At 47.4% G+C, this 24,710-nt stretch overlaps 1 protein-coding gene across 1 annotated transcript in view; it reads left to right on the top strand.

Moving 5' to 3' along the window:
- Positions 1-14,264: 14,264 nt before the first annotated feature.
- The window catches only part of adgrd2 (adhesion G protein-coupled receptor D2), a 48,366-nt gene continuing 37,920 nt past the window's right edge, over positions 14,265-24,710 (top strand). The window contains exons 1-7 of the mRNA XM_083912248.1: positions 14,265-14,369; positions 14,464-14,521; positions 15,637-15,876; positions 15,959-16,588; positions 20,222-20,344; positions 21,833-21,927; positions 23,985-24,275. Coding sequence (XP_083768374.1) covers positions 14,325-14,369; positions 14,464-14,521; positions 15,637-15,876; positions 15,959-16,588; positions 20,222-20,344; positions 21,833-21,927; positions 23,985-24,275 — 1,482 coding nt within the window. The 5' untranslated portion in view covers positions 14,265-14,324. The remainder of the gene's footprint in view (positions 14,370-14,463; positions 14,522-15,636; positions 15,877-15,958; positions 16,589-20,221; positions 20,345-21,832; positions 21,928-23,984; positions 24,276-24,710) is intronic.

Here is a 24,710-nt window from a genome sequence, read left to right as displayed (position 1 = left end):
AAGAGTTAAAAAGAGATTAAATATGTTTAAAAGATGAATAATGATGTTTAAAAGGTAAATAATGATGTTTAAAAGATTAATAATGATGTTAAAAAGGTAAATAATGATGTTAAAAAGGTAAATATTGATGTTAAAAAGGTAAATATTGATGTTTAAAAGATAAATAATGATGTTTAAAAGATAAAAAGTGCTTTATTAAAATAATTATGTGCATTTATGTTCAGATATAAGTTGATGGTTAAAATACTGTACTGTAAACATAAACGGACTCATTTAAAATGCTTTGAATGCTGTTTATCCTGCATCCTGGTGTAAATATGGAAGATATAGAGTGAAAGTTAAAGATGTCATGGTGTGAATAGAGAGTAATGGTCATTTGTTCTGCTCTCTGTGTGGAACCTGGTTTTTCCTTTTGCCGGATCAGGATTTAACGGATCAGGATCGGTGGCGAGCCGGAAAGGACGAGGGACTCGAATGAGCGGAGCACGGTCGTGCCAACCGTGGGATCCACTCCGAGGACCTTCAGACTTCATCTCACTTCACTGTGACACAGATAAGAACATCACACAAACATCGACCCGGGTCCAAACCCAAACTGAACTCTGACCTTCTACAAGGAAGGAGGAACACTTTCTATTCAACTGTTTTATTTTATTAAGAGCTCTACTTTTTTATTCTGTATCATTCTTCTCCATAAGCTGCAAAATATTACCTAGCTGTGGCAATAAACTGTCAACTGTTTGAATAACTGTTACCTGGGGCCTAATTACTCAGGGCGCACTCCCACTGTGTCTCCGTCCCGTGCCCAAACACGTGTCACGGCTAAAGTCTGGTTCCTTTGACCAGTGAGAGTGCAACCGTACCACGTCTAGGAGCGGCACGCTTGCCGTCCACGGCCCGTTTGGGAGAGGTGGGCTTTTGTAAAGCACGTTTGCACGTGTACGTGTACGAGCTTGCGCACGTGTACGAGCACGAGGCCTACGGCGGTTCTGAGGTCATTTCCTGTGCGCCTGTTGGGACGTAGAAAAAAGGAGGGACCATGCGCGGACATTTCAAACAATGGCGGCGAAAGGTTCACGTTGGTGTGATGCGGAGGTGGAGTGTTTACTGCAGATTTGGTCGATGAAAAGATTCAAAAACAGTCGACAAGACGCACAAAAACTCCGAGGTCTACGGCAAGATCTGGAAACAAAGCCACGCATCGCCATGACATCATCAATGCGTGTGACGTGTTACGGCGTGATGATGTATAGGCAGCAAGAAGCATTCTCCGAGGCCCAGGTAGTGTGAGTACAAACGGGCCTGGAGGGGGGGACAAGGACCCTAAAGCATGGGGCACGGGGCGGACGCACACTTTCCGTCTGTACCGTGCCCCGTGCTTAAGGGTAATTGCCCCCCCCCCCCCCCCCCCCAAATCTGCACTCCACCTCCGCATCACACCAACGTGAACCTTTCGCCGCCATTGTTTTAAATGTCCGCGCATGGTCCCTTCTTCTTTTTTCTATGTCCCAACAGGCGCACAGGAAATGACATCAGAACCACCTCAGAATCGTGCATGTGCAGACACGCTAATACTACCACCTCTCCCAAACGGTCCGTGGACGGCAAGCGTGTCGCAGCTTGGTCCGGTACGGTTGCACTCACACTGGTCAAAGGAACCAGACATTAGCTGTGAAACGTGCTCGGACACGAGACGGAGGAACAGTGGGAGTGCGCCCATCGTGTGTTCTTCTGATCAGGCGAAAGCGCTGCATGTACCGTCGGTAACAACGACTGCAAAATCCCCATCACATTAATTCACTGTCGTCCCAAAGGGCCAATAGGTTCATGGTTTACGTTCTCCCTCGTTCCCTTTACAGCCGCTTCTTTTCATGTCCAGGTTTCTTCCTTCTTGGGATTTTCAGCCCTTTCCTTTGAGTATTCACTATAAAAAGGACTCGTATGAAACACACAGACACATAAAAGTCATCCCCTACAAACAGAAAGGTCACAAAAACAGAGGAAGATGAGTGAATCTGTTAGAGCTCCTCGTGTCCCACATTTTACCCATAAACACTGAAATCTGGGATACCTTTATATGTTAATGCAGAAGTGGATGGGTTTCTATTTACAGGAGATGACTGATTGCTCTGTTGGAGGTGGGTGGTTGTATAGATACACCTACTAAGCTGTTAAAGCTAAGTTAAATATGCTAAAATGTGCTTTTACAAGATTAGATAATTGTCCCTGTCTGAGAAAGACTGAGTGCGAGCTCGTCAGTTGTCTGATTTATAACAAAGTGTCTTGAATGGACAGATCGTCGTACACTTTGCTGAGAATATTTTAGCTCCTGTAACATGATGTTGCATAAATGTGAGCTTTGATCTCATGACTTCACACCTGTCAACAGACGTGTAATGCAAATGAGCAACTTTGATCAACCCCCCCCCCCGTGGGAACTTTCATAAAACAGAAGCAAAATGATTTTCGTTGCAAGCTCCAGCGATACAAACATTAACAACAACAATAATATACATACAATATACTTTATATTTTGAACAACAGAAATATAAAACAATATATGTATAAAATATCAAATTTACAATAGTAATACATATACAAAAGTACTGTAATGTGCAAATTACCGTAAAAATGTGGTTGAGTGTGAAAAAAAACATACAATCATTCAAAACGCAATATTTTCTTCATACAGTCCTGGACAAATTTTAAAGGGGGATTACAAATATCTGCATTTGGCAGCAGTGGATCATAACCAGGTTGTAAGTCTCATCTCATCTTCAGCCTCTGATCCTGGATCAGGTCGTGGGGGCAGCAGCTCCAGCAGGGGACCCCAAACTTCCCTTTCCTGGGCCACATTAACCAGCTCTAACTGGGGGATCCTGAGGCGTTCCCAGGCCAGTGTGGAGATCTAATCTCTCCACCTGGTCCTGGGTCTTCCCCGAGGCCTCCTCCCAGCTGGACGTGCCTGGAACACCTCCCTAGGGAGGCGCCCAGGGTTCATCCTTACCAGATGATCCTGAACCACCTCAACTGGCTCCTTTCAACGCAAAGGAGCAGCGGCTCTACTCCGAGTTCCTCACGGATGCTGAACTTCTCCCCTCTCTCTAAGGGAGACTCCAGACCCCCTCCTGAGGAAACACATTTCAGACGCTTGGACCCGCGACCGATGTTGTAAGTAGAGCTTCAAAATGCAAAAAGAAAACAGGAGCAAGAGACAAAAAACATAAACTTTAAGGCATTAAATTCCAAAAGTCAAACAAATTTCACCTGCGCTCAGTGGGGGGATCAGCCTGGCTGTCCGTGAAACCACAGGCAGGTCCTGGACCCAAATTAAGGGGGCGCACGCACACTGTGCATCCGTACCGTGCCCAAACACATTTCACGGCTAAAGTCTAGTTCCTTTGACCAGTGTGAGTGCAACCGTACCGTGTCTAGGAGCGGCCTTAGTGCGCCCTAAGGCCTTTACTGATGCTGACTGCAGCCCAATAGTTGCTCAAGTTAGTCAATACATGGCCGGGACAAACGCTGAACAATCAATGATCACATGCTATCTGCAGATAAAGGACCAGTTTGCATTTTCCTACAGTAATGATAAGACTGTGGCTGTAAGAACTGATCTCTGGTCAGAGCGTGCATGCCTCCAACGGCATCCTCAAACCTGTCACTGGACTCTGTACTCCGGTCATTGGGGCAATGAAAAGATAACATATATGCATTGAAAGTTGTTGTCTTAGATAAATCGAAAGTCCGTGCTGAGTGTGTGAAAACGTAACTTAGCACTTAGAATCAGTTAAATGTAGACAAAACACACATTACTAGCTTGCAAGCAAGATTGGAAACCTACCAGCAGTTAGCATTTGCTTTGCTACGTCCTGCAAACAAAAACATCTGATTCCAGTATAATTTCAAACACACTGTCTCATCTCATCTCATCTTCAGCCTCTTATCCGGGGTCAGGTCACGGGGGCAGCAGCTCCAGCAGGGGACCCCAAACTTCCCTTTCCCGGGCCACATTAACCAGCTCTAACTGGGGGATCCCCAGGCGTTCCCAGGCCAGTGTGGAGATCTAATCTCTCCACCTGGTCCTGGGTCTTCCCAGAGGCCTCCTCCCAGCTGGACGTGCCTGGAACACCTCCCTAGGGAGGCGCCCAGGGTTCATCCTTACCAGATGATCCTGAACCACCTCAACTGGCTCCTTTCAACGCAAAGGAGCAGCGGCTCTACTCCGAGTTCCTCACGGATGCTGAACTTCTCCCCCTCTCTCTAAGGGAGACTCCAGCCCCCCTCCTGAGGACAGAACACATTTCGGCCGCTTGTACCCGCGACCTGGTTCTTTGGGTCCTGCGGTGCTTTGTTATGCTGATGACACGCAGCTTTACATAAGGACACCCCCCCCCCCCCCCCATTTCATCTGCTTCCATACTGACCACCTGCCGGAGGAGAAAGGGGATGAAGCTAAAATTCCTTCAGCTGAACAGTTGCAAAACAGGAGCCATCATAGTCGGCCCACCACATCACCTATGCTAATCCACCATCACCGGTATCACCTTCTCCGGCCAAAACATCCCCCTTTCCACATCCGTCACTAACCTCGGTGTTTAAATGGATCCTCAACTCTCTTTTTCCAAACTCCGTCCATCGCTCACCCTGGCAGATGCAGAGAAGCTCGTCCATGCCTTTGTCTCCTCCAGGCTCGAAATACAGTAATGCACTACTCATCAGGATCTCTGGACAGAGCATCCAGTGCTGCCAGGATCCTGATGAGGGTCCGCAAACACAACCACAGCACCCCCATCCTGAAATCTCTTCACTGGCTCCCTGTCCCACTCAGAATCAAGTACAAGGTCTCTCTCCTCACCAACCAGTGTGTTCACAGACATGCCCCCCTGTACCTGAAGGAACCCCTCATCCCTCAGACCTCCTCACGCACCCTCCGCACCACGGTGACTGGGCCTTTTCCTCGGCTGCTCCGAGGTTATGTGGCGCCCTCCCTGACCACCTGAGGGCCCCGCAGACTACAGACGCTTTTATAAAAGACCTGAAAACCTTCCTGTTCACCAAAGCATTTTGCTAAGTGTCCTTTTAACTTATTACTTCTTTTTCATTTTACCTTTTATTTCTATGTTGTTTCTATTCTGCTCTGTAGCACGTTGAGATTGTTGGATGTAAAGTGCAATACAAATAAAATGTATTATTAATATATCAAGACATTCATTCAGGTTTGCTTTGTCATGGCCCACCCAACTCTTGGTGTGTCCCGTCTTTGCCAACTGAGTCAAAATGTCCTGGACACTGTGTGAATCATTAGGTGCGTTTCCATTTGGGTTGAAGCGCGGACGTTTGAGAGGCAGTTTCTTTACCCTGTGTGAGAGCAGGGCCTTTATTCTTCCCTGAGAGAAGCCCGGTTGCTGATTGGATGTAACTCTCAGCGGGATGTGACGTGTGGTAGAACAGATGCCACAACAACACGGTGAAGTAGAGTCGACACTTTTATCCAGTAGATGAAGAACAACACAGCGCAGAAAATGATCTGTGCGCAGAAAATGATCTGTGCACGCGCAACAATTCTGACCTGTGGTTGTTTGCTGCATGCTCTCGCTCTCTTTCCCATTTACACACACACACACATACAAACACACAGACACACCAAACTGCAAGCGCGGTGACAGCCTGTCTGTCAACACACGTTAACAGCGCCCAGAATCTTTAAGGTGGAGTGTTTTCTTCCATGTTACTTGTACATAAGTCGATGTTGTGAATCATACGGGCCACCTTAAATCAAACTGCAATATTCTGTATTTCTCACTTTGTGCGCCGCTGTATCACTGATCAGCTGATCACCGGCAATCCAAACCCATTCAAAGGGATACGTCACCTCCAGAGTCTCCTCAATCCCTCTGGGGCCTTTTTTGTAATGGAAACACGGCGAGTGAATGACCATTTGAGACGGCATGGCCTGAAACTTTCCACGCAGCCACATTTGACCCTATAATGGAAACGCACCTATTGAATTATGTTGCCAAGGCTATGACACACTATCAGCAGCATTCAAACCTCAAATACAGTCTACTGATAGTTAGAATAATACTAATAAGAATTCTGGTGCATTCTACAATTATGCAAATGTATTTTATCAATCAAAAGCTGCCCCTGGCAAAGCCACGTATGGGTGTGAGCCTTGTCGTGTTGCACTGGATGAACTCTTTGTGCAGAAAGGGCGGGTGACGCAGCTCAGTATTATCTCACTCAAGCTGGAGCCTGATTCTGGCCAAAGAGGACACAACTTTCACTGGACGGGCCCATCCCTCTCTCCCTCTGTCTTCCCCTTTGTCTTTGTTTCATGGCCTATATTGTTTTTTATGGCTGCTTTTAAAGGCGGTCTCCGTAGTGACGCCGTGACCCCTGCTGCTGTCGGCCAGGTCCTCAGTAGCGGCCCTGATTGATGGTTGCGGGGCGGCCGTAAAGGCTATCTGCTGTTGCCAGATTAGGCTAGACAAACATGGCCAGGAATGTTTGTTTACAAGGGAGCATTCTGCATCCACGTTCGGCTCTCAGATTTACAGACATGCGTCCTCTGAGCCTTACGTAAGGTACAGATCGTGTTTGTTTTACCAGCTACGGTTAAACTATTCCTACTTCATGACACAGAACTTGACATGTTTCTTCCCCACCGCTGCTCCATTTTCATATATCACGTTATATCACGTTACTGCTCTACTGCGGTGTATTTCCCATGAAACAGGTCTACATACTGGATGATTTAACTTCATTCCAAGTCTGTTCTGCAGCTGAGACACAAAATGGAGCGGGGGCCATTTCCACTGTGTTTCTGTCCCGTCCTCTAATGCTGCTGGGCTGGTCCTTCTGGGAAAAGCCTTCATTCTCGCTCCACATGTAGGTCACCGGCCTTTTGTGTGCGGCGATGTGAGCCCACCGAGTGTTTGACGTTTCCATACCGCTCTTACAATCCCCAGGTTGTCATGGAAATACACTGGTTGGCGGTGGCAGCGGAGTTACAGTGGAGGAAAACAGCAAAGCAAAGGGAGGAGGTCAATTAGCCCGGCCTCTTTTGTGAGCTGCTGCTTGCTGTGGCCACTGTTGATGAAGAGAGCTCTGACCAAAGGCGTTTGTTGACTTCAGGCAAAAGGCGGGACAGATCACTCAAATAACTGGGAACAACCAGAGCACTATTTATCACAGAGGATAAAGACCGCAACGCTTCAATGTGGGCAGAACACACGGGGTGAATGGTAGATTTATGTGGCTTCACTGTGACCGTGTTGAACCATCCCTGAAATATCTGAGTGGTCCTCTCCTGAATACTCAGTCAGTCGCTCATCTAGTAGCGTGTAGTGTTGACATGGAGCCAGTAAAAGAGCTCCGAACAGTGTTTGCACACTGAGCTCAGGGCTGGTAGTGTAGAGAAACACTCTGTATGCATAAACACACACACACACACACACACACACACACACACACACACACACACACACACACACACACACACACACACACACACACACACACACACACACACACACACACACACACACACACACACACACTTTGACACATCTTTATCATTGACATAATGCATTCCATAGCCCCTAACCCTGAACTGAACCTTATTTAGACCTGAACCAAATCTCAGGGCGCACTCACACTGCCCATCTACAGTGCAACCGTACTGAGCCTAGGTGTGGCACGCTTGGGAGAGGTGGGCTTTTGTAAAGCAAGTTTGCACATGTACGAGCACGAGCGTGCGCACGTGTACGATTATGTGCGCCTGTGAAACACTGACCTTACTGTCACTCCAGCCTCCAGATATGTTGCTGTTATGTTTGGACTTTGTAGCAGACCCAGGTCACTTTTAGGGCGCCCTCCCCCTGTGCGTCCGTCCCGTGCCCCGTGACTTAGGGTACTTCCCCCCCCCTCCAGGCCCGTTTGTACTCACACTACCTGGGCCTCGGAGAATGCTTCTTGCTGCCTATACGTCATCACGCCGTAACACGTCACACGCATTGATGACGTCATGGCGATGCGTGGCTTTGTTTCCAGATCTTTCCGTAGACCTCGGAGTTTTTGTGCGTCTTGTCGACTGTTTTTGAATCTTTTCATCGACCAAATCTGCAGTAAACACTCCACCTCCGCATCACACCAACGTGAACCTTTCACCGCCATTGTTTTAAATGTCCACGCATGGTCCCTCCTTCTTTTTTCTATGTCCCAACAGGCGCACAGGAAATGACCTCAGAACCGCCGTAGGCCTCGTGCTCGTACACGTGCGCACGCTCGTGCTCGTACATGTGCAAACGTGCTTTACTAAAGCCCACCTCTCCCAAACGGGCCGTGATCGGCAAGCGTGCCGCTCCTAGGCGCGGTACAGTTGCACTCACACTGGTCAAAGGAACCGGACTTTAGCCGTGAAACGTGCTTGGGCACGGCACGGATGGACAGTGTGAGTGCGCCCTAAGTAGGTCAGAGCTGTTTCACCATGTGGTCTGAATGTGTTGCTCTGGGATGCACAGGGAAATGTCTTAGCATCTCTGTTGACTGCCACTGTTTTTATGACCAATTTAACTGGATTGTAGTTGACTCACTCCAGCGCCTCCCTGTTTTCACCGGCTGTCAGGTTTACAAGGAGTTAACGGCACCACAACCAGTGTTTTGGGTTAAAGGAAAAGCTAGTTTCCTTCTTTCTTTCTTTTTTAACAACCTGAGTTGTGGAGATTCCTACGCCTTTTTCAGGAATCTAAATCTATCTGTTAATTTTTGCCAAAGGTGTCTGAATGAAACTTTGAGTGATTTTAACTCATTCCAATGTAGAAAAACAAAGATTTGTAATTCGTGATGATGCACATTCATTTGGGGGTGCTTAGATGGTATTTCAGGACGGTTTGGGCAGTAGAAGCTCAGTCGATAGGTGACTTGGCTGGGAACCGGAGGGTTGCCGGTTTGAGTCCCTGTGTGGACCATGACTGGAGTGTGGACTGGTGGCTGGAGATGTGCCAGTTCTCTCCTGGGCACTGCCGAGGTGCTGTTGAGCAAGGGACCGAACCCCCAACTGCTCGGGGCGCCGGTCACTGGCAGCCCCCTCGCTCTCACATCTCTCCATTGGTTGCATGTATATAAGTCCTGTTTGTGCATGTGTGTGTATTTCGGGCCAGTGTGTGTAAAATGAAGAATAATAGAGTGAAAATTGAATTTCCCCATTTGCGGGACTAATAAAGGAATTCTTCTTCTTCTTTCTTTGGCGTTCTATTGTGTCAATGTCCAACTCATGGACCTTCTACAACTAGTTGCCCTCAGTGTGTAAAAAACAGGTGGCAGCTATAAATGTGGTGTTTAGGTTCCATATATTAACCTTGAATGGCTTTTATTGCAGTGACACAGCCGTTTGGCATCTGGTTTCATGCTCTATTGTTTGCAGTCAGGCTGAGTTGGATCCTTATTCTGTCCAGAGACTTAGCCGAGTAACATCCTCTTACAGTGGAAACTCTTAGAAATGCATATGGAACATGGAGAATCTATCTTGTTATAGATGAGATCTGAATTCCAACAAGGCTTTTGCAATAGTTTTGATTAATATATTTATTATAATATACATTTAAGGGACTCGATCTGGGCGCCTCCCTAGGGAGGTGTTCCAGGCACATCCAGCTGGGAGGAGGCCTCGGGGAAGACCCAGGACCAGGTGGAGAGATTAGATCCCCACACTGGCCTGGGAACGCCTCAGGATCCCCCAGTTAGAGCTGGTTAATGTGTCCCGGGAAAGGGAAGTTTGGGGTCCCCTGCTAAAGGTTGAAGATCAGATTAGATGAGATGAGAGACTTGATCATCAGAAAAACGACAGCATCATTCAGCATCTTCAAATGCCCATAATGACCCATAATCTTGTTTTCCTTAAACGTGACCTCTGAACCACTTAAAACCGGCCATGTGAACAATGACGCTGGTCTGTCAGAAGCAAAGGAGGAAGTAGGGATACGTTCTTACATAACCTCCCCAGTGCCATGTGACGTCGGAGTGGCGTATTTTTTTATGTCATTTTTGGAATTCCAATTTCAGTTCACTGAAGGGATCGCGGGGGCAGCAGCTTTAGCAGGGGACCCCAAACTTCCCTTTCCCGGGCCACATTAACCAGCTCTAACTGGGGGATCCTGAGGCGTTCCCAGGCCAGTGTGGAGATCTAATCTCTCCACCTGGTCCTGGGTCTTCCCCGAGGCCTCCTCCCAGCTGGACGTGCCTGGAACACCTCCCTAGGGAGGCGCCCAGGGTTCATCCTTACCAGATGATCCTGAACCACCTCAACTGGCTCCTTTCAACGCAAAGGAGCTCTACTCCGAGTTCCTCACGGATGCTGAACTTCTCCCCCCCTCTCTAAGGGAGACTCCAGCCCCCCTCCTGAGGAAACACATTTCAGACGCTTGGACCTGGACCTGGTTCTTTGGGTCCTGACCCAGCTTTCATGACCACAGGTGAGGGTAATGTAAAATAACAAAAACAAACACACCATGTACATTCCCTGCACCTGTCATAGACGTCCATAAAATGTCCCCAGTTCAAAGGTCAAATGATAAACGTCAATATGACCAAGTGGGGTCACGATTGGACGTCCCAATAGTGGACCTAGTTTGTTCATGGGCCGACGGACCCAATATAGACCTGATCTGCACATCTATCCCAAGTCAGAAGTGTTTAGTGGGTCTGTATCGGCCGCGGTGGCTCACAGCTTTTTGGGTGTGTTTGCACCGCTCCTTCCACCTTCAGTCAAGGTTTGTTGCTTTTAACCATGACTTCGAAAGTAGAAAACACTCACATACTAACATACTCAACGTATTTCATCCATATCTGACACTCTTTAAGAACATAAATCCCTGATTGCACTTGCAGAAACCATCCAGGATCAGTCGTTCCCTTCCATTTTCTCTTCAACACAAACACAAGTAAAGGCTCACATTTGTTGAGTGCACGTGGGAGAGCGGTGTCCAGGAGTCTCAGTCTGCAGGAGCCTTTGTTCCTGTGGGCTCTCTTCCAGTTTTTCACACTCAGAGTGGATACTGGGTGGAATACCAATAGCCGGCTTTGTCTCAATCAGTCTTTGTCTGGATCATTGGATTGTGGGCTTTAGGGATGTTAAGGCTTTACTCCAGCAGTCTTACTCTCAAGTACACTGTAGTTGTCTCAGTTTATTGCAAAATATACTCAAAATAGTTCACAAACGTCAGGTTATTTCCAGCTACTGGGAGGTTTATAGTTATTTAAATTAGGAAATACAATAAATGGGAAAGGAGTATTTTTTTATGTATGTAATGTAATGTATACGTATTATATTATGAATATATATTGAAATGTATATATTCTTCCTTTAAACTAAAACCAAAAAAATACTAACACCCTTCACCATCTGTAATTGTAAAAGCCCTGAAAAGGGGAGTAATGAATGAGAGATGCACGGACACAACTTTCCTCAGACCATGCGTCTTAATGACTGAAATAATAAACAAGCATCAGTAAATTCTGCTGAAATATTACCAGAGAACATGTGTGCATCAACATCACAGTCAGCATAAGCACTTGCACTGATATTTTCAACTCTGAATGGCAAGTAACATATAGTAAAGCACAGTGAAGTAAAATGGCTGCTTACCAAAATGACCGCCGTGCAATGCAGCTATGATCGCGACAGGTTAGCTCATGAAAGTGCAGTGTAGCTAGCATCGCAACAGGTTAGCTCATGACAGTGCAGTGCAGCTATCATCGCGACAGGTTAGCTCATGACAGTGCAGTGCAGCTAGCATCGCAACAGGTTAGCTCTTGACAGTGCAGTGTAGCTAGCATCGCAACAGGTTAGCTCATGACAGTGCAGTGCAGCTAGCAGCGTGACAGGTTCGCTCATGACAGTGCAGTGTAGCTAGCATCGCAACAGGTTAGCTCATGACAGTGCAGTATAGCTAGCTTCGCGACAGGTTAGATCATGACAGTGCAGTGCAGCTAGCATCGCGACAGGTAAGCTCATGACAGTGCAGTGCAGCTAGCATCGTGACAGGTTAGCTCATGACAGTGCATTGTAGCTAGCATCGTGACAGGTAAGCTCATAACAGTGCAGTGTAGCTAGCATCGCAACATGTTAGCTCATGACAGTGCCGTGCAGCTAGCATCGCAACAGGTTAGCTCATGACAGTGCAGTGTAGCATAGTACATATTGTTCAGTCTGCTGGTAATACAGATAATTCAATCTGTCACATAATGCGCTCAACAGCTGCTGGTCTCCGGTTGTTGATGACGTCATCAGGCTTCTCTCACCTCACCTCTGCACTGATAGCATGTCTGTAACTACAGATATGTGGGTTTTATTCCTCACAGCAGTTCATTCATGCACCTCCACAGCAAAAAAGAGGGGCCACATTGAAGTCACTCCTAACGTCGATCAGATCTGTTTGGCATTCTGGGAAATCCCGTTGATGAACATGGATGTCTAGCCAGACTTTCATCTCTCTCAGCCGTCACATCCAGCAACTCAATATCCTCACCCTGATTAGAAGAGCCACCGCTTCATCATTACGGCAACAGGTAAGCTCCTGTTTAGTCAGGAAGCAGTTCACATTAATAACACCTTCCAGTACTTCTCGGTTTTCTATTAACCTTTATGTTTCTGTAGGTGATGTTCAGCCAACTTTGCTCCTCAAGTGCCAGATCCATCCCAGCTTTACCAAATGTTTGCAGCCTTATGTGACCGGTATTAAGCTGAAGACTCCTCATGCTCGGTCAAAGCTGCGGGCTGGTTGTTTGGGTCACAGTATCCTTGTCCAAGCTTGTTGAAAAGAGCAGGCAGGAATAGCAGTGCAATCGCTGACTGTTAGCACAACCACATAGCCAATCCTTACATTTGTAACAGTCAGTTTGAAGTAATTGCACAATTTTCGTCCCTTTTGCTGCTGTGGACCGTCCAACACCGGCGTAGGCTTCGTTCTGTCGATAGAAATATCGTCGCGTGTGAGTTTGCTGGCCGTCCACAATGAATGGACACTAAAAGATTTGCTTATTCCATCATCTTTTCATATTTAATCATGTGTAACTGCTACATTTCCCATCATAACCTCCTAACGATTGAAGTAATACGAAATATAGAAACAGTAATAAAGAAATACATTCATCATCAACCACTTGTCCCTGTCGGGGTCGCGGGGGGCTGGAGCTGATCCCAGCTGACATCGGGCGTGAGGCGGGGTCCACCCTGGACAGGACGCCAGTCTATCACAGGACACATAGAGACGAACAGAGACAGACAACCATTCACACCTACGGGTGATTTAGAGTCATCAATGAACCGAACACGTGCATGTCTTTGGACTGTGGGAGGAAACCGGAGAACCCGGAGAAAACCCACGCAGACACGGAGAGAACATGCAAACTCCACACAGAAGGACCCCAGCCGGGATTCAAACCAGGAACCCTCTCGCTTTGAGGAGACAGTGCTAACCACCAGACCACCGTGTATGAAATAACTAATAATAATAATAATAGACTCGTTTTCGTTCAAGTCCTAAAAACTGGTCCCCGTTTTAGTCCGTATCCCAACAAACGTGCTTTAAGCAGGAAAGACGTCGACTTGTCTATTATTAATTATTAACTACATTTCCTAGAAAGACCTTTAATAAAAAAACAACAAAAAAACGACTGATTACACGAGTAGAACTTATCTTTTATTGACCATTGAAGAACCGCCATAAAACAGATGTCCTAATGAACTTAAGAGAGTCCTACAGACGGGCTGTGCGGTACAAATGTTTGCCACCCTGCTGCTCTTGTTGAACCCTCTGTGCCAAATGCTTGACACTGCTTGCGTAAGTAAAAAATAACGCATTTGCATCACAAAGGCAGATGGCTTCAGGGTACTGAGGAGGGAGGAGTTGGGGGTCTGCATTGAGGCAGGAGACAGACTGGGACTCTTGGACAGACGCACTGGGATCTCGCTGGCTCTCTCCCAGTCAGGAGACCGGACTCACGGCTGGATATGCTGGATATTGGAGCTGGGGCACTGGGTGAGGAGTCTAGAGGACTAGATTTGGAGTTTGATAGCACCACAAATGGAGTTTTTCACCAGATTACTCAAAGAGACTCTGTGCTGCTTTAAAGGAATATGGAGAGAGTGCAACAATGAATCCGGACGTTCACTTCAGAGTTTTTGAAAACTACCTGCAGAAGAGCGACGAACTATCGGGGTCTTCTATTCACTTTGTGACTTATTCTAAATTAAACTACATCTGGATTCTCTGCAAGATCAGCAGTTCATTTCATCTGGAGACGACACTGGCTTAGAGATGACTGGAGCCCTGCATACTGTACTCGTACTCTTCTCATTTGTGGTAATAACCATTCTACGCTACACGATCTAACAATAACCATGCACATAACTGCAGAGCTACTGTTAAAATAACAGATTCAACTCCTCTCCTGCAGGTGGTATGTAAGAGTGAGCCAACACATGCTGGGCCAGACGAAGTGGGGTATTCACACGGTGAGACTGTTAATCACTTTTTTTACTTTTTACGCGATCGAAACGACCTTTCTTCCAATTTGTTCTGCATCATCATGGCGTCGTTGCAACGTTATCTTTGTAAACACGAAACCATTGAAACGACTCAAAACGCTGCAGTACCCATGCCAGGCCTACGTGTGGCGCTGTAACTGCCACAGAAATACACCAACAACAGAGAAGAAGAGACGGGGAGACGTTGCAGTGTTGCTAACTTGGCGACTTTCTAAATCTGGCAATTTTTTTTGTCAAAAGTGGCAAACGATTCCTATGCCGCTGAGAATCATCTCTTCCCCTATCTCCTATAACGCAACAGTACTGTGTGGCACTCAGTAGGGGTGGCACTTAATATGCGGTTAAGCTGTCTGGACGTTTTTTTTTTAAAAATCCACTCTGGAACTCAGACTCCCCTAATGTGTATGATCGGCTAAAACAATGCAAAACTTTTGCGGTTACGGCAAACCACGTCTTCGTGTGGATGGCCCCTTAGTGGCCCCTTAGGGCACACTCCCACTGTCCCTCCGTCCCGTGCCCCGTACACGTCACACGCATTGATGACGTCATGGCGATGCGTGGCTTTGTTTCCAGATCTTTCCATAGACCTCTGAGTTTTTGTGCGTCTTGTCGACTGTTTTTGAATCTTTTCATCGACCAAATCTGCAGTAAACACTCCACCTCCGCATCACACCAACGTGAACCTTTCACCGCCATTGTTTGAAATGTCCGCGCATGGTCCCTCCTTCTTTTTTCTACGTCCCAACAGGCGCACAGGAAATGACCTCAGAACAGCCGTAGGCCTCGTGCTTGTACATGTGCAAACGTGCTTTACCAAAGACCACCTCTCCCAAACGGGCCGTGGACGGCAAGCGTGCCGCTCCTAGACGCGGTATGGTTGCACTCACACTGGTCAAAGGAACTAGACTTTAGCGGTGGAACATGTTTGGGTACAGTACGGATGGACAGTGTGAGTGCGGCCTTAGTGACCAAAAGTTTAAATTCATAGTACTGGCCTCTTTTGTCCATCTACTCAGTCCATTGATTGTCTCGCTATTTCACATTAACCCTTTTGTGGTTGTTTTCTGTGTCTGATTCTCCAGGACAATCCAGACCGGTCCATCTAACCTCACACTGGGCCTACCAGCTGGTGAACGACTCCCTGTCCTTCTCCGGGGCCGACAGCTTCTGCAGAGGCCAGTTCAGCTCCCTTGCCAATGTGGAACAGTCGGAGGACCGGGAGGGAGTCTTGAAGCTGCTTCAGCAGAATGGACATTACACACCTATCTGGGTCAGGGATCCCAGCAAAGCAGCGTCCAAGCCTGTGGCCCTGTCCAAACAGTGTGAGTGCAGTCAGTGGACCTTCAGACTCATACAGTGTCAAGTACAATGTGATCATTGACCTCTTCCTCTGCTCTTGTTTAGATTCACAGTTTTCAGCTCTAAACTTCAAAAAGGAATCCCGCGAGGGCTTTGCCCGTATCAACATGTCATTTCCCAGCCTGTCGTCTGTCAGCGTGTGTGTTAGAGTCCAGTGGAATCCAGAGTGGAATGAGGTGTCCACTATATTCTCCTACGCTGCGCCTGTTTTCACAAACGAGTTCCAGCTGAGAGGCCAAGTGGACGCGCAGGGACGCATCCTCCTGGCTCTCATCATCCATGGTAAGCACCTGCCGTATAAGGCGTCCTTCCCCAATGACGGAGCTTGGCATCACATATGTGTAACGTGGCGCCGAAACAGCAGCCAGTGGGCTATCTATGTGGATGGAGACAGGAAGGACACGGGCTCAGGCACAGACACTACCAGGGATATCCATGAGGATGGGATACTCATCCTGGGCCAGGATCAGGATTCGTTTGGAGGGAATTTCACGGAGCCCTTTTTTGGAAATATCACCGACCTGAATGTTTGGAATATGTCTCTGGAAACGAGGCATGTACGTGCCTTCAACGCATGTTTACCTATGGACCAGGAAGTGCTTTTCAGTTGGAATCTTGACCACCTAAGTGTCCATCCAGTCGTCAAAGAGGTGCAGGTCCTTCTCTTTTGCCCAGGTAAGATTGCCTGTTGTATATATAACAGCCTTTTATCATGGTGCCTAGGACCGATTCTTGCCAAATGGCCCACTAAGGGTCTACTCACACTGTCCATCGGTACCGTGCCCAGTCATGCTTCATGGCTAAAGTCTAGTTCGTTTGACCAGTGTGAGTGCAACCATACCGCATCTAGAAGGGGCACGCTTGCCGGCCACGGCCCGTTTGGAAGAGCTGGGCTTTAGCACGTTTGACCATGTACGAGCAGTGTGAGTGCGCCCTAAGGGTCTACTCACACTCACCATCCGTACCGTGCCCAATCATGCTTCACGCCTAAAGTCTAGTTCCTTTGACCAGTGTGAGTGCAACCGTTCTGGGCCTAGGAGCAGCACGCTTGCCGTCCACAGCCCGTTTGGGAGAGGTGGGCTTTTGTAAAGCACGTTTGCACGTGTACTAGCAGTGTTAGTGCAACCCTACTGCACCTAGGAGCGGTCCGCTTCTGCGCCCTAAGGGTCTACTCACACTGACCATTTGTAATGTGCCCAAGCCAGAATCATGGCTGAAGTCTGTATTGTTTGACCAGTGTGAGTACAACTGTTCCGCGCCGGGCACGGCACGCTTCCAGTCTGTGGCCCGGTTGAGAGAGGAGAGGCTTTAAGTAAAGCACGATTGCTTGTGTATGAGCAGGAGCGTTGGCGGCGGTCCTGATGTCTATTTATATGCGACTCATCCCCACGACAGACATTTAAAAAAATGCAGCTGAAGGGTTCGGGGTGGTCTGAAGCTGAGGTGGAGTGTTTACTGCAGATTTGGTTATATGAAAATATTCAAAAACAGTTGGCCGAAACAAAAACTTCGAGGGGTGAAGACGTATGAGCAAGAAGCACTCGAGCCGAGGCCCGGATCAGTTTTATTATGTGAGTGCAGGCCGGGCCTGGGCCACGGGGGAGGAGATAGGGGGGACAATCAGGCTAAAGCAAGCTCGGATCATCTGGTCCAAGTGTGAGTAGACCCTAAATTCCTCTGTTACATTCAATCTCCCTGTGCCTGAATATGAAGGACACAACTAAAACCTCTGTAGGTGAGGAGCAGGACGTCCTCTAATGCCAAGTTCCCACTACAAGACTTTCAAAGGGGTCTTGGGTCCTACTTTTTTAGGTTTGCCAACATCTCTTTCAGTAATTATATCGTTGCACTAACCACGATATTTGTTGGGATCTCCGTCCAAAGTGGCAAGAAACGCAACCAGGATTCACAAAAAACACGGTGGTGTAGTGGTTAGCACTGTCGCCTCACAGCAAGAGGGTTCCTGGTTTGAATCCCGGCTGGGGCCCTTCTGTGTGGAGTTTGCATGTTGTCCCCGTGTCTGCGTGGGTTTTCTCCGGGTTCTCCGGTTTCCTCCCACAGTCCAAAGACGTGCAGGTGTTCGGTTCATTGATGACTCTAAATCACCCGTAGGTGTGAATGGTTGTCTGTCTCTGTTCGTCTCTATGTGTCCTGTGATAGACTGGCGTCCTGTCCAGGGTGGACCCCGCCTCACGCCCGCTGTCAGCTGGGATCGGCTCCAGCCCCTCCGCGACCCTGACCCCGGGATAAGCGGTTGAAGATGAATGAATGAACATTACGTTACCCAAACAGAAGAAGGGCTACCCTGGAAACCCTGCTTTGACCCAATGTATTTACCATAGTTATACATGAACGCTGTTTTCCAATGGAGGACTATTTCAAGTGTGCTCACTTTCAATTTGAGCCTTAAATAATCTGGATAAACTGTTGGTTTGTTTCCAACCGGTCAAATCATAATTCCAGTTAGAGGAGTGTTACTTTACCAGAACAGCCCAAAGCTTGATTTTGTCCATTCTTGTTACAGTATATTTTAATTTCAATTCTAAATCAAAACAATTATCAAAATAAGTGAAACGTTTTCCTGGACAAATAACCAAGTCCAGTTGCTTTTGACTTAGGGTGCACTCCCACTGTGCGTCCGTCCCGTGCCCCGTGCTTTAGGGTCCTTGTCCCCCCCCTCCAGGCCCGTTACTCACACTACCTGGGCCTCGGAGAATGCTTCTTGCTGCCTATACGTCATCACGGCGTAACACGTCACACGCATTGATGACGTCATGGCGATGCGTGGCTTTGTTTCCAGATCTTTCCGTAGACCTCGGAGTTTTTGTGCGTCTTGTCGACTGTTTTTGAATCTTTTCATCGACCAAATCTGCAGTAAACACTCCACCTCCGCATCACACCAACGTCAACCTTTCGCCGCCATTGTTTGAAATGTCCGCGCATGGTCCCTCCTTCTTTTTTCTACGTCCCAACAGGCGCACAGGAAATGACCTCAGAACCGCCGTAGGCCTCGTGCTCGTACGCACGCTCGTGCTCGTGCATGTGCATGTGCAAACAGGCTCTACAAAAGCCCACCTCTCTCAGACGGGCCCGCTGTCCGCAGTTATGTGCGGAGCGGGTGCACTCACACTGCTTAAATGCACTAGGGTTTAGCTGAAAAAACGGTTTTGGCCCGGTGCGGAAGGACAGTGTGAGTGCGCCCTTAGATTTCTTTGGGGGTATCAAAATAAGCTTTTATTTCTATTATCCAAATCAAAAGCAAGATTGGCAGGATTTAAATAAATGTGTGTAACAAGCTGTAAAATATGTCCCTAAAAAACAGGCAAATGCCCCGTGCACCAGCAGACCGCCAACGTGTTAAACAAGGAGCCAGCACGTCACTTCACAGAGGCTGCCGTCTCCCCAAAGCTGCCGCACACACACAGTCACGCACACATGCATCGACACCCCTGTGGACAGCTCTAACTACAGGTGGAAACGCTCTCAGGACGCATTGAAGTCTTGGGATCGGATGTCAAAAGCCACATTCAAGGTGGTTCAGGCCGCGTGTGTCAACTCTGTCCATATTAAGGACCCCCTGCTCTACTGACCCCCTCTGCCTGAGAGGAAGTACGTCCTCGTTCACGGGTCCACAGCATCTGAGCCTGTAGCTCTCTGTATTTTGGCTGTTACCTTTAAAAGGCCGCCCCAGGGTCCGCAGGTGGATAATAACCGTACTTTAAGGTTAATAAAATGTACCCCAATTCACAAATATGTAGGATATAGTGCTAAAGATATTCCTGTTCTCTCGTTGTAACATCAGCCGTTGATATTGAAAAGTTTGGGCGCACTCCCACTGTGCGTCAGTGCCGTGCCCCGTGCTTTAGGGTCCTTGTCCCCCCCTCCAGGCCCGTTTGTACTCACACTACCTGGGCCTCGGAGAATGCTTCTCACATCACAAGTGGACACTAAACCCAGAGAGAAGGGCAGTAAAAGCGAGTCAGAGAAGGAGGGTGAGAGGGACGAATGGAGGGGATTCCCACTGCTCCGGCAGCGTGGGGGCCGCTTAGGGAAGAAGAGAGCTGCATGCAGCAGTGAACAATGACTCCCCCACTGTTCCTCTTCCTCTCACAAGGTCCATCCAGTCAGACAATAGGGTTTTTTACATGTTGTTGATGTTCCTAAATGCAAACGCAGTTGTTCTTTTGAATGAATCTCCAATTTAAAATGTCCATTGTTCATGTTTTTCCTGTTCAAGCTGACTCTTGTCTTGTTGTGTGTCAATGTGTGTGTGTGTGTGTGTGTGTGATCATGTGGATGTGTGAGCAGGAATGCACCAGCAGATGGAGCTGCAGGGCTGCAGAACGTTGCAGGGCTGGTCAGATCAGCTCCCACTGTTGGGCCTGACGGACTGCTCTGATCCACTGTCGTTCATCTGCAGGAGCAGCAGAGGTGAGTCTCACAATCGCTGTCCACAAGAACATTGTTTTCACCTTGTGTGTGTGTGTGTGTCTGAGCTTCCGTTGTTATGATAGCGATGATGTGGCTGTTAAAAAACGTTGTCATGATGTGTCTAAATTAATAACTCATGATAAATACGTCACTGTCTCAATCAATCGTAGTGTTTGACACATGCTTGTCACACCTGAGCTTCTTTCACTTCTCTTTTTTCCAGTCATCAATCTGTTCATCTGCAAATGCCTGTGAGAAGCACGTGTCAGTTGTATCATTAATAAAGGTGCAGGTGCTGGCATCAGCAGCGGTAGCAGGCAAAGTGATAGAAGTACGGGCCAACAAGAGTCAGATCAAGACATAAACAACTGATTGACCCAGATACAGATCTGTGACTACTTGTTCTAGATGTTTCGTTTAACTTAGTTGTAAGTTGTTGCATCATAGACACAGTCAGTGTCCATCAACAGCCCAACACAAAAAGGGTTCTTTGTTTTCAGTGCGGCAAAACATTCACCACAAAAAATACCACTTATACCACAGCTTTAGAGCGCCCTCCCACTGTGCCTCCGTCCCGTGCCCCGTGCTTTAGGGTCCTTGTCCCCCCCTCCAGGCCCGTTTGTACTCACACTACCTGGGCCTCGGAGAATGCTTCTTGCTGCCTATACGTCATCACGCCGTAACACGTCACACGCATTGATGACGTCATGGCGATGCGTGGCTTTGTTTCCAGATCTTTCCGTAGACCTCGGAGTTTTTGTGCGTCTTGTCGACTGTTTTTGAATCTTTTCATCGACCAAATCTGCAGTAAACACTCCACCTCCGCATCACACCAACGTGAACCTTTCACCGCCATTGTTTTAAATGTCCGCGCATGGTCCCTCCTTCTTTTTTCTACGTCCCAACAGGCGCACAGGAAATGACCTCAGAACCGCCGTAGGCCTTGTGCTCGTGCGCACGCTCGTGCTCGTACACGTGCAAACGTGCTTTACTCAAGCCCACCTCTCCCAAACGGGCCGTGGGCGGCAAGCGTGCCGCTCCTAGACGTGGTACGGTTGCACTCACACTGGTCAAAGGAACCAGACTTTAGCCGTGAAACGTGTTTGGGCACGGTACGGAGGCACAGTGGGAGTGCGCCCTTAGTGACATAAGGTAAACTGGCCATCTGAAAACGTTGAATAATGAGTTCATAATGAGTTCATGTGGAGCATTAAATATTAATCTGGAGGTAAAGTGTTGACCTGTTCCTGACAGTGACCACTCAGAGATTACGATTACGATGCTGCGACTGAATGATCTGAACATGACGTGTTGGAAACCCCCCACACAGAGGTCAGAGGTCAGGCTCTGCTGGGAGTGGAGTGTTTTACTCTGGATGCTTCAGCAGGCTCAGCGTTGGGCTCTTCCAGCTGAAGGAGGAGTCCTTTGAGCAGCAGAGCGTCCGGCCATTACATCATCCGCACTGACGTTATGTTGTCTTTGGCACAGAGCGATACCTGAAGATGAAGCAGATGAGTGATGCCCAGAACTCTCAGCCCACCGCCTTCATGAACCATCTGATGAAGCTGTCCAACAAAACCCAGGTAGAAAGCTCCTACATCTTCATTTAACGTCATTTTCCCGTCCTCTCCCACTTCTTTTATATAATTCAGTACTTCAGTTCAATTCAGTTTTATTGACAGTGCCAATTCATAACAAAAGTTATCTCAGGACACTCAACATGCGGAGTAGGTAAAGACCACACAGTGGCGTTGAAAACCTTCACTATAACAGACAGGAACGTCAGACAGACCCAGCTCTGTGGAGGACGGACATCTGTCTGCACCGGAGAGAGGAAGAGAAGGAGAGAGAGAGAGAGAGAGAACAGACAGAGAGAGACAGTCCCAGAGATGAAGCAACCACAAAAGTAACAGTAACCATAATAATATCTACAGTAATGTGAATATGACTTATATGTTATAACAGTTAATACAGCAGATTAGCAAAAACAAGCACAGCTGAGGTGACAGAATATGATAGTTTATATGAGTAACAGTGATAACAGCAGCAGGAAGCGTCATGCAGGACCACAGCAGCAGGCACCACCACCATCAGCAGAGACCTGAGAGACGACAAAACACAAACAACTGCAGGGAAGAAGTTGAGATAGTAACGTGCACTGATGAGACATGAATGATACAGACAGAGAGGAGAGAAGATCAGAGGACCAGGAACAGGATGATCCCCCGACAGACGAGGACTACAGCAGCAGAATTAAGGAAGCAGAACAAAATCACTTTAGGCCCAGTTGATGCAGACTCTATCATCTTAGCGTTAAACAACCTGCGTTCCAAGACTTTTTGCTGTCAAATGACTTCTTAACCACACCTAAACACCATCAGTGGTGTGCTGTACCGTAGCTGCTGCTGCCACTACTCATCATTGATCATGTTTACCACCATAATTATCATCATTGTCATATTCTGTCACCGTAGCTGTGCTTGTTTCTACTGTTCTGCTGTATTAACTGTTATAACATATGAGTCATATTAACATTACTATACATATTATTATAATTACTGTTACTTTTGGGGTTGTTGCATCTATGGGTCTGTCTCTCCGTCTGTCTTTCCTCTCTCTCTCTCTCTCCTTCTCTTCCTCTCTCCGGTGCAGACAGATGTCCGTCCTCCACAGAGCTGGGTCTGTCTGACGTTCCTGTCTGTTACAGTGAAGGTTTTCAACGCCACCGTACTCTACGGGGGAATTGTTGGGTCTCTGTAAATCATAAATAAGTCATAGAGTGTGGTCTTTACCTACTCTGTAAAGTGTCCTGAGATCACTTTGGTCATGATTTGGCACTAAAAATAAAACTGAATTGAATTGAACCTAACATGGCATTGTCTTCAATTAAGCCAGAGAGTGTTTAAATGTGTATTTAGGTAAATTGCATTTGTATTTATGTATTTCCCTTTGGTTAGACTTACACCAGTCTGCATTGATAAATAACTTAATCGTAAGTGATGTAAGTTTCCTGGTGCTGGGACCAATGTTCTTTGCTGAATGTCAGAAATCCTCCTGAGAATGGTACAACGGAGTTTTACACAGGTGAATTAGAGATTCATAATGAAGAAAGTGATGTTTTCCCTTTGTTTGACACAGTTAATGCAGTGGTCTAAGGTACTTTTGTGAGATCTGTGTTAACTGTTGTGGAAAAGAGTGTGAAAAATGTCTGTAAACCAGTCCAAAGTGAACACACACATTTCTGCTGTGCTGAGAAAGTGATGAAGTTCATGTGGATCCAGTTTCATGAAGCGTTTCATTTCAACTTTCGTGTAAAAACAACGTGTGGTAGAAAGGACAGACAGGCAGACAACACAAACATCACAGGGTTAGGTTTGGGTAAGAAAACTAAACTTCTACAGGGTTAAGTTAATAGTTAATAGTTGTCATTTGAAGTTAACACCTCCCAAAAGTATTGACAAATTCTACAACAACTATTTAACAAAATAAGCTAATTTCAATCCATCCTGTAAGAAAGGTCTCACTCCATAATGTTGGTAATGAAATGACATAAAAACACAGGTTTTAGAATTGAAATGATGATCAAATGAAGAACTTCCTGTTGCTCTATTGATCCTAACTTGTCCGTCTCCTCCCCCAGGCGGTGCTGGGGCAGCAGCCGTCCGGGCTCAGCAGCCTGACCCAGGCCTCCGCCCTGCTGGATGTCTCCGTCCAGGCCTTGGACGACACACAGCAGGAGGGACTGCAGCCCACAGACATGGTGTCCCTCATCCAGCTGCTGTCTCTGGCAGCTGACGTCCCCACACAGCCGCTCACCGACGTCACCAACGGCAGTCAGGACGGCGTCCGGGAGCTGAGCCAGCACTTCATCAGTGTGGCCGACAGCATCATCAGTGAAGACAACGCCCTCAAGTGGCAGGCTATCAAAGAGGTAGCGCACGCGTAAAGCACTGCATATATTATTATAATGAAATACTATATATTCACCCTGTTCCTCACTGTGCTGTACACCTCACATGAGATGTCATGGATTTGTCCAAGTCTAACTTCTTACCATTGTAACCAAATACCGAGGCTAACCGGTGAATTAGCCGCGTGCTACCCTTAGCCCCGCTCGGACACCCTGATCTCTTTACCGTTAACACTGGGAGCTACTGGTCGTGCAACACATCCAGGACTCTACTTCAGTCCTTCACAATAAAAGCACGTGCTTTAACAGCTCCAAAGTATACCGTAAAATCTTCTACTTTCCATTTTAAATGTAAACCACCACCTGAGTCGCTCAGACCGAGCGTCGTCCACACGTCCTTACTGCTTTCTCTCACCAAAGTCACGTTCGTTTACTCATCAGACATGAAAATACTCA

This window comes from Echiichthys vipera (assembly GCF_963691815.1).
Source record: "Echiichthys vipera genome assembly, chromosome: 4".
NCBI classification, from domain to species: Eukaryota; Metazoa; Chordata; class Actinopteri; order Perciformes; family Trachinidae; genus Echiichthys; species Echiichthys vipera.
This window is presented reverse-complemented; position numbering and strand designations above follow the sequence as displayed.